The 15,471-nt window shown below is 47.3% G+C and overlaps 1 protein-coding gene across 5 annotated transcripts in view; it reads right to left on the bottom strand.

Moving 5' to 3' along the window:
• The window catches only part of GRK4 (G protein-coupled receptor kinase 4), a 75,811-nt gene that overhangs the window by 35,360 nt on the left and 24,980 nt on the right, over positions 1 to 15,471 (bottom strand). For 3 of the 5 annotated variants that reach the window (XM_070067979.1, XM_070067980.1, XM_051836706.2), the window contains exons 4-7: positions 12,530 to 12,607; positions 8,474 to 8,577; positions 4,818 to 4,910; positions 3,798 to 3,861 (exon numbers count right to left, since the gene is read on the bottom strand). In XM_070067979.1, coding sequence (XP_069924080.1) covers positions 3,798 to 3,861; positions 4,818 to 4,910; positions 8,474 to 8,577; positions 12,530 to 12,607 — 339 coding nt within the window. Of the gene's footprint in view, positions 1 to 3,797; positions 3,862 to 4,817; positions 4,911 to 8,473; positions 8,578 to 12,529; positions 12,608 to 15,471 lie in introns of those variants that run through there. The other 2 variants (XM_070067982.1, XM_070067981.1) reach the window with 2 other exon arrangements.

Here is a 15,471-nt window from a genome sequence, read left to right as displayed (position 1 = left end):
CTGACCTCCCACACTGCAGGAGGAGCCAGTTAGGTCTGACCTCCCACACTGCAGGAAGTATCAGTGAGGTCTGACCTCCCACACTGCAGGAGGAGCCAGTTAGGTCTGACCTCCCACACTGCAGGAGGTATCAGTTAGGTCTGACCTCCCACACTGCAGGAGGTATCAGTTAGGTCTGACCTCCCACACTGCAGGAGAGTCAGTTAGGTCTGACCTCACACACTGCAGGGGGTATCAGTTAGGTCTGACCTCCCACACTGCAGGAGGTGCCAGTTAGGTCTGACCTCCCACACTGCAGGGGGTATCAGTTAGGTCTGACCTCCCACACTGCAGGAGGTGTCAGTTAGGTCTGACCTCCCACACTGCAGGAGGTGCCAGTTAGGTCTGACCTCACACACTGCAGGAGGTATCAGTTAGGTCTGACCTCACACACTGAAGGAGGAGCCAGTTAGGTCTGACCTCACACACTGCAGGAAGTATCAGTGAGGTCTGACCTCCCACACTGCAGGAGGAGCCAGTTAGGTCTGACCTCACACACTGCAGGAGGTATCAGTTAGGTCTGACCTCCCACACTGCAGGAGGAGCCAGTTAGGTCTGACCTCCCACACTGCAGGAAGTATCAGTGAGGTCTGACCTCCCACACTGCAGGAGGAGCCAGTTAGGTCTGACCTCACACACTGCAGGAGGTATCAGTTAGGTCTGACCTCCCACACTGCAGGAGGAGCCAGTTAGGTCTGACCTCCCACACTGCAGGAAGTATCAGTTAGGTCTGACCTCCCACACTGCAGGAGGAGCCAGTTAGGTCTGACCTCACACACTGCAGGAGGTATTAGTTAGGTCTGACCGCCCACACTGCAGGAAGTATCAGTGAGGTCTGACCTCCCACACTGCAGGAGGAGCCAGTTAGGTCTGACCTCACACACTGCAGGAGGTATCAGTGAGGTCTGACCTCCCACACTGCAGGAGGTGTCAGTTAGGTCTGACCTCCCACACTGCAGGAGGTGCCAGTTAGGTCTGACCTCCCCCACTGCAGGGGGTGCCAGCGTTTGGGAAGCTAAGTGCACCACTGGACTCTCAAGTGGGAGGGACCAAGAATGCGCCTGCTCTGGAGTCAGCAGGGCTCCTCCTGACCAGCACTCACTGTAGAAATGGACGGCCGCACTGCCCTCGGACCCTGGCCCAGCGTATACCACACCCAGAACACGTCCTTGAGGAATCACCATCGCCTGTTCACTCGTTTAATCATTTGTTGGAAACCAAAGTAAGTGTGTTCAAAAGTAACCCACAAAATCTTCAATTCATCCAAATTCCCCCAAATTGCTTACACTGGCAGGAGAGTTTAGCCTGACAGTTTGAGCCACTTGTTAGAGGCCCACGTCCTGTATCCGAGAGCCAGGGTTGATGCCTGGCTCCCGGGAACCGCATGCATGCCGGCGATGAGCGTTCTAGCTCACTCTCTATACACCTGTCCTGCTGTATCCCTCAAGCGAATAAAATAATTTGCTAACATGTTCTACTGAGTCCATTTAAGAAGGTCTCGTGTGACTATTAGAACACTGTTTTGCAAACGTAAGACCCATGTCCCTTAAACCTCTTTTCCTTTGTTCCTCGACAAAATCCGAGTCTTTACCCTTAGAGATCGTGGAAGGCAGAACAGGATGACTGCAGAGAGGAAGCACGATTCCTGCTCTAGGATGTATCAGACAGGATGGTTTCCTAAAGATATCCTCCACGGAAGAGCTCCTACGAGCGTGCGGTCAGGGAGGCGAAGTGTCGTAAAGCGTCTCCAGGACGGCAGCAGCAGCACGGCCAGTTCTCCTGAAGTAGCGGCCGTGATGACCAATTTCCTACCAGGCCAACTGCGAAAGGACTGCAGGCCTCACCCATAGTGTGCTGCCTCTCGGGTCAGCTTTCTAACTCACTGGGGAATTTAAATACATTTGTCTAGCCTTCTCCTCACTCCAGCATACAGTGTTAGCGCTCTGAGGGCTACAAGAGGTGAGCTCCACCACTCCAGGGCATTGCTGAGGTAACTACCATCTCAGAAGACAGCATGCTGGTCTGACCCCCCTGCACGGTGGTCTCCATGCAGGACAGCCATCCTGGGGCCAGCACTATGGCTACCGGGTAAAGCCGCCACCCGCGATGTCAGAATCCCATATGGGCTCTGGCTTGTGTCCTGGCTGCTCCACTTCTAATCCAGCTCCATGCTAATGCTCCTGGGAAGGCAGTGGAAGATGGCCCCAGTGTTTGGGCCCTTGTCACCCACATGGGAGACCTGGCTTCTGGCTTCAGCCCGGCACAGCCCTAGCCATTGTGGCCATCTGGGAGTGAACCAGCTGATGGAAGATCTCTCTCTCTCCCTCCTTCTCTGTAACTCTTGACTTTCATATAAATAAATAAATATTTTTAAAGAAATTATCTGTTATGAATAAGTGGGTAGGTTTCTTAGGATCTGCCCAAATTACTACTTTTTTTTAAAAAAAGAGATTTATTTATTTATTTATTTGAAAGAGTTACACAGAGAGAGGAGAGGCAGAGAGAGAGAGGTCTCTTCCATCCGTTGGTTCACTCCGCAATTGGCCACAATGGCTGGAGCTGCGCCAGTCTGAAGAAGGACCCAGGAGCTTCTTCTGGGTCTCCCATGTGGGTGCAGGGGCCCAAGGACTTGGGCCATCTTCTACTGCTTTCCCAGGCCATAGCAGAGAGCTGGATCGGAAGTGGAGCAGCCGGGACTAGAACCGGTGCCCATATGGAACGCCAGTGCTTCAGGCCAGGGTGTTAACCAACTGCACCACAGCACCGGCCCCCAAATTACTACATTTTTAAACATATTTTTACATAAGTGCAGCATATATCCAAATACAGTTACATTAAATAAGCATATTTAACAATGTAGCCGGTACTGCATGAATTTGGGGGCTAGTCCTAAATTGTGGAAACAGAATAACAAGTTCCATGTGTGGAAACAAAATAACAAGTTCCATGTGGAAACAGAATAACAAGTTCCATGTGGAAACAGAATAACTGCTTTTGAACTTTGACTTATTTATTAGAGGGAGACAGAGAGCGAGCTCCTGTCCACTGGGTCACTTCCCAGATGTCTTTAGCAGGGCTGAAGCCAGGAGCCAGGAACTCAACCCAGGTCTCCCACATGGTAGCAGGACCCCAATTCCATGAGCCGTAACTACTGCCTCCTGGGGTCTCCCTTAGCAGGAAGCTGGAGCCAGGAATCAAACTCCAGCATTCCAATGGGGGCCTGGACATCTGAACCAGAACCCTAACCTCTAGGCTAAATTCTCACTCTAAGAATAGCCTTCGCATCTGGACAGAACTTGAACATTAAGCATGGGACAACAGCTTCTGTGAGAAACAGGAGCCACCGCCTGTGATGCTGCATGCCATATGGGCACCAGTTTGCATCTGGCTACACCACTTCCAATCCTGCCCTCTGGTAATACACTGGGGAAGCAGTGGAGGATGGCCAAGTCCTTGATCCCTTGCACCAACCTGGGAGACCCAGATGGAGTTCCAGGCTCCTGGCTTTGCCTGGACAAGACCTGGCTGTTGTGGCTATCTGGGTAGTGAAACCAATGGATAGAAGATCTCTCTTTAACTCTAACTCTGCCTTTGAAATAAAGAAATAAATCTTAAAGAAAAGATAATCACAGTTGGCTAAAATTCCCAAAAAGTATGATAAGGAAACATTGCAGTGGTAAAAGTGGGGTCTTCCAACGACCTGGCTTTCTACCCACCCAGCAGACAGGTACCATGCACACCTGGCACACCTTACTCACCTCTCCAAATCCGCCTTTTCCTAGAACTCTGTAATGTCTAAATGTGTTCTTTGTTACTGGTTGCCTAATTAATTGAAAAAAAAAGTTTCAGGTCTCACATTGCATTGTTACCTTAAAGCAGAAAAGCCTACCAGCCCTTGTTCTAGTCTTACTTACTAAGCCATACAGCTCAAATGAATGCCCGGACAAAGGGTTTGGTGCTCAGGGATTGCGGCCCCCAACAAGCACATTTAACAAAACATGGGAGCAAGACACAGAACTAAATCTTCATAGAATTTCCCTCACTAAGTAAAGGCAGGTGTGCAGCCTGCCTCCCTAGGACGCATGGCATGGTCTTCGGCACGCCCCCTGGGCCTGACGGACAGCTGGTGAGGAAAAGGACATCTACGGTGCAGGGTCCTTTGACCAGGAAATTCTAAGGAAAAAGGAGCTTCGAAGAAGATGCTTCCATCCAACAGCTCAAGAGAAACGTGAATGAACTCAAAATGGATATTTCATAAAAAATAACTACAACGGTAGTAACAGTTACTGGTTAACACAGTAGCTAACAGTAGTGGCAGCTAACACTTCCGGATCATTTATTCTGTACACCAAGCACGTGCTGAGCATTTTGCATGCATTTCCCAGGTGACGCCAGCCACCGTCCAACTCTGCCTGAAACTCGTCCCCGCTGAGTCCCCTGTGCCAGGTCACGCAGCTAGCAAGAGGCTGGGCAGGGACTTCTGCCGCACAGTGTCAACCACTGCACCAGATTACATTATTGCTCATCTAAGGTAGAAGTTATCTTCCAACCACTGCACCAACAGGTCTAACCCCATTTTAAAAAAGAGAGGAAAAAATCAACTGAGTAAGAAGAAATTGTATAATACTGGACCCAGTAATAATTTCTGTGCAAAAAAGCCATATACAATTTAAGATTTCCAATAGTTCTTATATTTTGACAGATAGAAAAGTACAGTTCAATCAATATGTAGTATGAGAAGTTATTACCTGTTTCATTGAGTCTTAAATAGGACATACCTTTCCAGCCATTTCCATTGTAAAAACCGAGAAAAATATGAGCTTTCTTGGTATTCTTCAAATGGTTTTTTGCTTAAATAGCTATGGACAATTCTAGAAAAAAGATTTTATGCAATTATATATACTTGTTGCATTCCATTATGAAAATAATTGTGCTTCAGTGTGATAACACGCACTGAAATTCAACCATCACACCACTCAGCATGTGGAGTTTGTAATCATGAGGCATCCACACCAGGTTCTAACGCTATCAGTTACAATAAAGAAGGTAAAAATTCAAAAGAAATAAAATCATTTTACTCTCCCAAAGTCAGGGGTTCTTTTATACATACATAGACTTCAGGGAAAAAATACTCGACAGAAAGAACATGCCAGTAGGAAGACAACAGCTTAAAATACATTTAAATTGTGTGTGTGTGTTTCATGAAAATGTCAACGTGTTGCAAGTGAGACTGAAATGAAGAGCTGAGTGATGACAGACAGGAGATAATGTTGACTTGTGAGACACCCTTTTCTGATACTGAAAATAAAGCACCGCTAAATTATTTTATGCAATACATCTCTTGAAAAAGCTGTATGCACTTAACCTTGTTGTTAGGTTTCATTTATAATTTTACTATACAAGTAGTGGGAACATACGAGGGAAAAATGGCCTGCCGGTACAGCAGCTCATGACTCAGTAAACACCTACAGAGCACACTGCAAGCAGAGTCTGCATTCCAGAGGAAAAGCGGCAGATGAAGCCACACCCTGAAAGTCTGACAGCCTAGCTGGGGAGGCTGATACCGTAGCCCTAAGGGAACGGGCCGGGCAACCACCGCACGCCCTGCTGATGCAGAGCACCTGCTGTGGAAGGAGATGATGGCAGGCTTCTGAGCAGGTGAAGTCACCCCGGGGAGGGACGAAGGGACAGGCATCGCAGGCGCTGACGAGCGTCCAAGTGGCAGAGGCCGTGGTTTACTGGGGAATGCTAGCAAGTTCTGGAACTGAAGAAACTGGAAATCATCCCAGGATTTCCACTGATGCTTTGAATTCTGAGTAAGTCACGTGATCTGCTTCACTTTATATTGTAAAACAGGGTTTTCACTTGCTTTTGACTAATATTAAAGAACAGTGATTCTCAAATGTACTTGTAAAAACCTCATTCTCTCATCAGTCCACGGCGGGTCTTCCAAAGATCACCAGACATGTAACAAACATCACTGCTCTGAGTAAGGGAGAGAAAAATGTCTGTGCTTTCTTCCTTTTAAAATTTATTTTACTGGAGAGGCAGAGTTACAGATGTGGGAGAGACAGAGAGAGAGTTCTTCCATCTGCTGGTTCATTCCCCAAACAGCTGCAACGGTCAGAGCTGGGCCAATCTGAACCCAGGAGCCGGGAGTCTCTTCCAGGTCTCCTACTAGGAGCAGGGCCCAAGGACTTGGCCATCTTCTGCTGCTTTCCCAGGCCATAGCAGAGAGCTGGATCGGAAGTGGAGCAGCCGGGACTAGAACCAGCACCCATATGGCTGCCAGCACTGCAGGCGGAGGCTTAACCTACTACACCACAGCGCCGACCCCATCTTTTTTAAAAATATAACACACATAATCAAAAGCTCTTTGGGTCCTTTGTCATGCGTAAGAGTGTGACAGCATTCAGAGACAAAAGGTTTGAAGCTTCTTCCACAGGCAACTTCAGGGCTGAACACTGTTCTGGGGCTCCCTAGAGCACCCTGAAATTTCCTGGTGGAATCAAGGAATCGGTTCCTTGTCCCAGGTGTCACATGGATGGCTCAATCCCAAATAGGTCTGAACCAACTTCACGGTTCTGATACTCTTTGCTTGGGTAATATCACCTTTACAGAGACATTTAAAGTAGCTCCACGAAGACAAAAGCTCCGATATCGACTTCCTTCAACACGTTTACCAGCCTGAGACTGACAGGGCTCCTGACTGTGACTGACTTCTCAGTCCTCCTCTCGGAACTAAGACTGCTCCTCTGCACTGGGATACAAGCCCGTCATGCACACTTCGAAACAAAGTTATGAGACTTAAATGCATCCTCAGTTCAACGCTGGTTTCAGTCTGTTCAACCCGGCAATTGCCATTGGTGGCTACGCCCTGTGGCCTCCCCTCAGCCCATGCTGGGAAGACAACAGGCAGCAGGAGGAATCACGTTCATGACGCAGCATCAGCATTCTGGAATCCAGAATCAGAAGCAAAGGTTTTTGGGGTTGTAACAATACAGAGACGAGACAGAATGCCCCAGCCCACTGAAACCCCTACCTAGTGTCTACAAGGTATTATGATGTGTTACTCCTCAACCCAGGTTGTCTGGCGTCTGCCACCTCCCTGCGCTGACACAGTCTTAGCTGGGGCCACTAACACCTGCAATAGAGACAGGCCAGGCCAGAAGCCCGACCACCCAACTGAAAGGTATCAGGGTGAAGAAGGGAAGAATGGCCTGCAGGCTCTCTCCACACAACTCTTCTCTCACTTCCTCTCTGCCCGCACTGCCTGCATCTGGCCTCGGGAGCCACAGCCTCAGCCGCACCTAGACAGAGGCCCTGTGCCTCTCGGAGTCTACCTCTCAGCCTTGCTTGATGACTAGAGCACATCTCAAACCCAGCACGTCCCCTGGCAGACTGCAGGGTCAGCCTGCCCTCGCCTTCCGCCCTCTAGATGTCTCTAAAGCCCATTCCTTTCTCTCTGTTGCGGTCATCACCCTGTTCAGGCCACCACGCCAGCTGCCCTGGACAACTACAACAACCTGTCAGGCCCATCTCATAGACCCACTCTCCCTGCTTCAAACTGTCCTCTGCAATTGCAGCCAAAGCAGTCTTTCGAAAGGACAAGGAGAGGGCAGGCATTACAGCACAGCAGGTTCAGGCACAGCTTGGGACATCACAGCCCACATCGGGTGCTGGCTGGAAGTCTGGCTAGTCTGCTACTGACCCAGCTGCCCGCTAATGCATCCTGGGAGGCAGCAGAAGATGGTTCAAGTGCTTGGGCTCCTGCCCCCGATGTGGGAGACTCAGATGGAGCCTGGCCCAGCCCTGGCTCTTGTGGGCATTAGGGGAGTGACCCAGCAGATGGGAGATATTTCTCTTTCTCTCCGTCTATCTGTCACTCTAACTTTACAATAAGTAAATAAATATCAAAACACACACACACACACACACACACACACACACAATGAATATGTCACTAGTTGTTCTCAAGGCCAAGGACAATCTTTTCCATGGCTTCTTGGACCCCAGTTTTCTCATCATGTGAAATGAGTGAGTGACTGTGTAAATACACACAATACCATATGCTCTGTGCCTAACCACCTCAGAAACCACTTTTTCTTTGTGTGAAGTAGGGAAGTTGAGCCATGCTCCTCGGCCTTACAATTCTGTACATGTTACAAAAATCCAAAGAAAAGGTATTTTCAGCAAGCACCTATGTCTAAAAATCATTTTCATCCTAGTCACAAGCATTTTGGAAGGCACGTGGAGAGGGTCAGGGGATCCTAGGGATTTCAGTGTGACCTGCTGCAGTGTTCTGTATGTGTTATGTGTCACTCACTCTCTGGTGAGGGCCATGTCTTAATTTGAGAAGAACTTGTCTCAGGCAGAGAAACCCCTCGAGGGTCAGCAGTAGATAATACACGCAGGGCCCGGGTCAACCACTTACCCAGTGCATTCCTCAAAGGCTTTTTTGGAAGGGTTCTGCTTCAGCCTCAGTTTACATTCTTTCACAACACCTGGAGGTATTTCTGGTAAACAGACTGCCGATTTCTTAATACAGCACAAAGCAAACATATGACAATTAGTGATTTCATAATTCACCAGTCATAAACAGAACTAATGCTGTGTACAAAAATAAAAACATGAAGTGTGTGAAATACAAATCAAAGTACTACCTCTCCCCACTCCTCAGGGCCCAGCCTGCCTGCCTTTGCACTTTGCAGATCTTTTCCTGTGCATATCGGGACACACTCAGACAGACACCTGCATGATCACACTCCTGGCAGCATCATTCGCAACGGCAAAAGACAGAACAGAGCCAGTGTCCACGGAGTGGCACGGCTACACAGCCTAGGGAGGAAGGCGAGCCTGACACACGCTACAGCTGGAACCTCAGGAGGACATCATGCTAAGTGAGAGAGGCCAGACACAAGAGAACGAATCCTCCATGATCCACTCACTGGGTGCTGGGGAGTTAAACAGAAAAAGCAGAAGGGTGATTACCGGGGGCTGGAGAGGGAGTGCTGATCTGAAAACTCTCTCGGGAATCTTTTCATCCTATACACAAGAATTTTGGAAGACAGATGCGAGGCCCTGCAGCCCTCTGAGGGAGTTAGTAGGGGCAGTTTCAGTTTTGCAAGATGAAACGGGTCTAGTGGTTGATTATACGGAAGTATAAAAACACTGGACAGCACACTTAGTAATGGTTAAGGTGGAACATTTTATGTTATTTGCACTTAGACATTGGTTAAAACGCCCACTTCCAGGGCTGGCATTGTGACACAGTGGGTTAAGCTGAGGCCTGTGACACCGGCATCCCATACTGGCACCCTTTTGAGTTCTAGCTGCTCTGCTTCTGATCCAGTTCACTACTAATGCATCTGGGAAAGCAGGAGAAGATGGCCCAAGTATTGGGCCCCTGCTTCCCATGTGGGAGACCGGGCTGGAGTTCCAGGCTTTGGCCTGGCTCAGTCCTGGCTGTTGCAGCCATTTAGGGAGCAAACCAGCAGATGGACGGCATCTCTCTGCCTCGCTCTCTCTGTAACTCTTTCAAATAAATAAATAAAACTTTAAGAAATAAATAAAATAGAATGCCCACATTCCATATTAGAGTATCTGAGTTCAACTCCGCTCTGGCTCCTACCTATCACCTCCTGCTGTTGCAGGCCCTGGGGCATAGCGGTAGTGGCTCAGTAACTGGGTCCCTGGCACCTGCACGGGAGACCTGGATGGAGCTCCCACACCCAGCTTTGGTCTTCAGCTGTTACAGGCATTTGAGGAATGAATTAGCAGATGGGAGCTGTTTGTTTCTCTTTGTGTACACAGAAAAATGCAATGTTTCTTTCCCCTCATGCCAATGGGGAGGAGGTAACGGTGACGAGGTGTCAGACGTGTGCTGCCCCGACGGATCTACCGCATTTTCTTTCATGACTCCGGGTTTCCCAGCGTGGGGCTCATCTACTCTTTCTTTTATTTATTTATTTATTTATTTATTTATTTATTTATTTATTTATTTTGACAGGCAGAGTGGACAGTGAGAGAGAGAGACAGAGAGAAAGGTCTTCCTTTGCCGTTGGTTCACCCTCCAATGGCCGCCGTGGCCGGCGCGCTGCGGCCGGCGCACCGCGCTGATCCGATGGCAGGAGCCAGGAGCCAGGTGCTTTTCCTGGTCTCCCATGGGGTGCAGGGCCCAAGCACCTGGGCCATCCTCCACTGCACTCCCTGGCCACAGCAGAGAGCTGGACTGGAAGAGGGGCAACCAGGACAGAATCTGGCGCCCTGGCCGGGACTAGAACCCGGTGTGCCGGCGCCGCAAGGTGGAGGATTAGCCTAGTGAGCCGCGGCGCCGGCCTACTCTTTCTGATTATTCCAGCTGTCAATTTTCCCACTGCAAATACCACTGCCGTGAACATCTTCGTACTCTTGTGTTTCTACAGAACAGACATCTGAAAATAAATTCCTAGCTCAAAGGACGCATGCTTTGTGAATCTGAATATTTATTGTAAAACTGCTCTCCAAATAAAGCCCACTACTCTACATTTCCATGCAACACTGCTCTTCGGTGCCAGTTTCCGACTGCCTTTAAACCTCATCCAGAGGCTTCACGCACTGTGTCACAACAGTCCTCACCCTCTTGATGGTGTCATTTGGACACAAAGTTTTTAACTTTGAAGAAGTCTAGTTTCTTTTGTTGTTTATATTTTAAGTGTCATAACTAGAAAATCACTGCCTAATTCAAAGTCTTAAATATTCATGCCTGTAATTTCTGCTAAGAATTGTATAGTTTTAATTCTTACATAGTTAGGTCTTTAGTCAATTTTGAGGTTTTTTTTTATATGGCGTGAGGTAGGGGCCAACCTCATTCACTTCATGTAGTTATCCAGTTGTTCTAGCACCATCTGTTGAAAAAGACTTTCTTCCACTGAACTGTCTTGGCATCCTTACGTCAACTGTAAACGTATGAATTTACTCTGTACTCTCAGTTCTGTTCCACTGACTCATACAACTATTCTTATGCCACTCCCACACTGTCCTAATTATTGCAGCTTTCTAGTTTTTAAAATTCAGAAGTGTATGCTCTCCAACTATGTTATTTTTCCTTCAAGGATGTTAAATTGTTCTCAGTCACCCAGATATCATTCGAATCCTAAAATCAGCTTGCTAATTTCTGTAAAAAAGGACATTACAACTTGATAGGGATTGTATTGAATTTGTAGATCAACGGGGGTGGAGTGTGCTGCCTTATTAACATTATTAAGTCTTCTCATCCATGAACATGGGACATCTCTCCACTATCTTAGGTTGCCTTTTCCTCAAAGTTTTGCAGTTTTCAGTATAAGTGTGATACTTCTTTTGTTATATTTATTCCAAAGTTCTTTTTTGCTGCAATTGTAAATGGAATTGCTTTCTTAATTTATTCTTTGAATTTTAATTGCTGGTGTTCAAGAATATAATAGAACTTTGTTCAGTAATCCAGCATCTTGTAATCCTGGCAAACTCACTTATTAGCTCTAGTATTTTTATGTGTATGTGTGTATTTCTCAGGATTTTCTCTACTTAAGGTCAAGACATTTGAAGATACAGGCAGTTTTATTTCTTCTTTTCCAATATAAGTATCTTTTCTCTCTTTTTCTTGCCTAGTTGCCCTGGCTAGAACCTCTAGTCTAATGGAACCTGCAGTTAACAGAAGACAAAAGCACACAGTCTCATCTTGTTCTAATCTTGGACAAATCACCTCACGTGCTTCAGCATGACGTCAGCAGCTGAACAAGTCCCATTCTGCTCCTAGTTTGTTTTCACTCAGAATGGCTAATGAGGATTAAAATCTGAGTATCTTAGACTTTCTCTTGACCATACTACCCTCTAACTTAGTTTCTACAACTCTGATTCTTGGCTCCAACACTTTCCAGCTGTGTAACCTTGGCTAAGTCACTTAACCACCCTGATTTTCAGACTTCTCATCTGAAAATGGAAATACTGATAATAACTATCTCAAGGGTTGTGATGAAGATGAGATGATGTTTGAAGTGTCTAAAGCTTACAGTAGCACTGACTAAATGTTACTGGTCCTTGTTACTCTTCTCCTTCCACCCACCTAACATAGGATCCTGCCCAGAACTAAAGACTCCAGCAGCCCTCCAAAGACAAGCGCATGAAATGAAGCAGGTGCAGGTCTAATCTCAGTGACAAACTGCACTGCAAGGACCTAGTGAGTCAAAGGCATGCAAACTAAGACTTGGTAAAGCTTTTAGAAAAAAATATTATTTTTAGTTCAGCAAATCAAATTCTCCAATTCTATATCCTGTTTGAGGAAACAGCAACTTTTAAACTCTTCTAAGAGATTTGTTAATTTTTTCACTGAATTAAAAGCACAGAAGAGGACTATTTTTAAGAAATTAAAGCTTTTAAGATATTTGTTATGTCTTTTCCAATAGTAAAAATGGCTGTACATTCCAAACATTTAGTAAGTTGTTTGCAAATCTTTACTTAGAAGAAAACATACCTCATTGCTGAAGAATTCCTCTAGAATGCACAGTCCACAATGTTCTTGGTCCTCATCTATGGCAACTTCATATTCTGCCTGGTTGGAGAGGCAAGAGAAAATAAGCAATAATGATTTACAATGGACCCCCGAGGCAGACAGCAGCTCTACTGATAAACTATCTACAGTTCTTCCTTGAGAATCCAAGAGCTATAAGGTGGTGTGGGCAGGGGGAAGGGGAGTCAATACTTCTAGGAGGTTAATAATGAAGTAGAGCAATACTTTCCCTAATATTCTCTGTGCTCTACTATATTTTCGGTCATTAAATGTGGCTAAATAGAATGGAATAAAGTAAACAACGTAAGCTTTGATGCAATAATATTTTATAAATGTCTAAGACAGAGTCAGTGCTGTGGTGTAATAGGTTTAGCCTCCGCCTGTGATGCTGGCATCTCATATAGGCGGAGATTTGAGTACCAGCTGCACCTCTTCCAATCCAGCTCCCTAGTAGGCCTGAGAAAGCAGTAGAAGATGCACCAAGTCTCAGGCCCCAGCACCCATGTGGGAGACCTGGAAGAAACTCCTGTCTCCTGGCTTCAGCCTGGCCCAACCCCAGCCATTGATGCCATTTGGGGAGTGAACCAGTGGATGGAAGACTTCTCTCTCTGTCTCTCCCTCTCTCTGTTTATAACCCTGCTTCTCAAATAAATAGATCATTAAAAAAAGAAAAAAGAAGGGAATGTCTAAGAGACACTTAGAGCACTGGGTTGAGAGCTCCCAGGGAGTCAGGGTTGGTGATAACAAAGCAGGGGTCATCCACACACAGCAGCAGGGCAGAGACCCTAGAGCGGACAACATCCGCTAGGCTAGAACCCAGCAGGAGAAAGAGCACAACGCCTAACATCTAAACAGCCACATTAGACAGGAAAGAAAGACCTGGGGAAGGGATGAGAGACAAAGAAAGCCTGAGGCCAGGTCCCCAAGCCGAGGTAGGACAACTTCAAGGAGGAAGTCAGCAAGGTCAATACACGTGGGGACTCAGCATGGAGAGACTGCCAAGAGAGCCCTGGGCTTGCAAGTCAAGGGCCTTGGAAGAGCAGCGAGGCAGGAGCAGATGGCAGCTGAAGAGACAGTAAGGAGACGATCCACCGATTCTGTGTCCTTCACGGCCCAGCCCAGAGTCCAGGACCATCAGACTGACAGCCTGGTCACAACCAGCCCCACCTTCTTTGTTCAGTGCTCACTATGACAATAACCAGCACACTGTCTACTTAAAGAAGCTTTATACATACGTTCTGAGCAGTTCTGGATGCTGTACGGCCTGCAACTAATACAAAAGAAGTGCATCTGAGGCTGTGATGTGCCAACTCGACAGCCATTCAATCAAACACTGAGGTATGGACAGGACGTCATCTGTACATGTGATTAAAGTCTATAGTTGACGTGCAGTAAAGGAAATTGTACTAGATAACCTGGGAGAGCTAGATAACCTGGGAGAGCTGACCCAGTCATTTGAAAGATGTCAGGAGCAGAGCTGAAGCTTCCCTGAAAAACAAAGTCCACCCAAGGATAGCAGCCTCAGCCTATTTCTGGAAAATTCCACCATGCCCTTCCTGATGGTTCACTTCAGGCCTTCCTGGTTGAGCCACTTCCTTGCACTTAATCTCTTTTTTTTTAATTTTTTTTTATTTGACAGGTAGAGTTATAGACAGTGAGAGAGACAGAGAGAAAGGTCTTCCTTCCGTTGGTTCACTCCCCAAATGGCCACCACGGCCAGCGCTGCGCTGTGGGGAGCAACTCGGACTAGACTAAGTTACTGGAATTAAGACTTATTCTATGCATCTGCTCTCCCACAATATGGCGCTGGGAGAGGAGGAAACAGATTCTATACAGCTGCCTCCAGTTCAACCAATAAACAGCAGGACTTGCTCCTGATTGGAGGAGAGCAGCGTACTTGGTGTGTGGGTAGCAGAGTTGGGATTGGCGGAAGAGGACTATAAAGGAGGAGAGAGACAACATGCACCAGGAACATCTAAGGGGAACATCTATCTGAAGGAACACCTGTGCAGCCCCCGAGAGAGCCGGCCGGCGGTGTGCCGCTCCCCCGCGGAAGTGGGGAATGTGGCCAGGGGGAACCGCCCTTCCACGGAGGTGGAAGGGACGGTAGCCAACCCAGGAAGAACCAGCAGCAAACCCGGGGAGGGCCGAGCAGACAAAAGAACAGCGCAGGGTCCTGTGTCGTTCCTCCACGAAGACGGGGAGCGACACTGTGCCAATCCGAAGCCAGGAGTCAATTGCTTCTTTCTGGTCTCCCATGGGGTGCAGGGCCCCAAGCACTTGGGCCATCCTCCACTGCTATCCCAGGCCACAGCAGAGAGCTGGACCGGAAGAGGAGCAACCGTGACTAGAACCCGGCACCCATATGGGATGCCGGCGCCACAGGCAGAGGATTAACCAAGTGAGCCACGGCGCCGGCCCCACACTTAGTCTCTTGATATCTGTCTCCTAGTGTTTATGGCTGTCTGGCTGCACCCTGACCGACACAGATACCACAATTCACTAATTCACTAAGACCCAGGGTGGACACCCACACCACAGGCTGTGAGGGCCAATGGAAAATGCAGTCTCTCCATTCAAGCAGCTCAAATAACCTATTAGCACAAGGACAGCCTGAGCAGTAGGTGCTACACAACCAGCACAATCGAGACTTATTTCTAAGCCCACCTAATTACCATTAAAAAAAAAACTGTCACCAATTAATTTGCTGTCACCTAATATCTAACAGGCATAATGATAACATGAAAATTTAAATGGAAATAAGAGTTTTAGCAAAGCAGTTGAGCCTTGTTAACATGAAGAATTATAGGTCCCTAAATGCCTTTATTTTTTAAAAAAGATTTACTTAAACATTTGAAGGGCAGACATACAAAGAGGGAGAGAGAGCGAGAGCGAGAGAGAGAGAA

Source organism: Oryctolagus cuniculus, chromosome 2 (assembly GCF_964237555.1).
Source record: "Oryctolagus cuniculus chromosome 2, mOryCun1.1, whole genome shotgun sequence".
Lineage (NCBI taxonomy): Eukaryota > Metazoa > Chordata > Mammalia > Lagomorpha > Leporidae > Oryctolagus > Oryctolagus cuniculus.
This window is presented reverse-complemented; position numbering and strand designations above follow the sequence as displayed.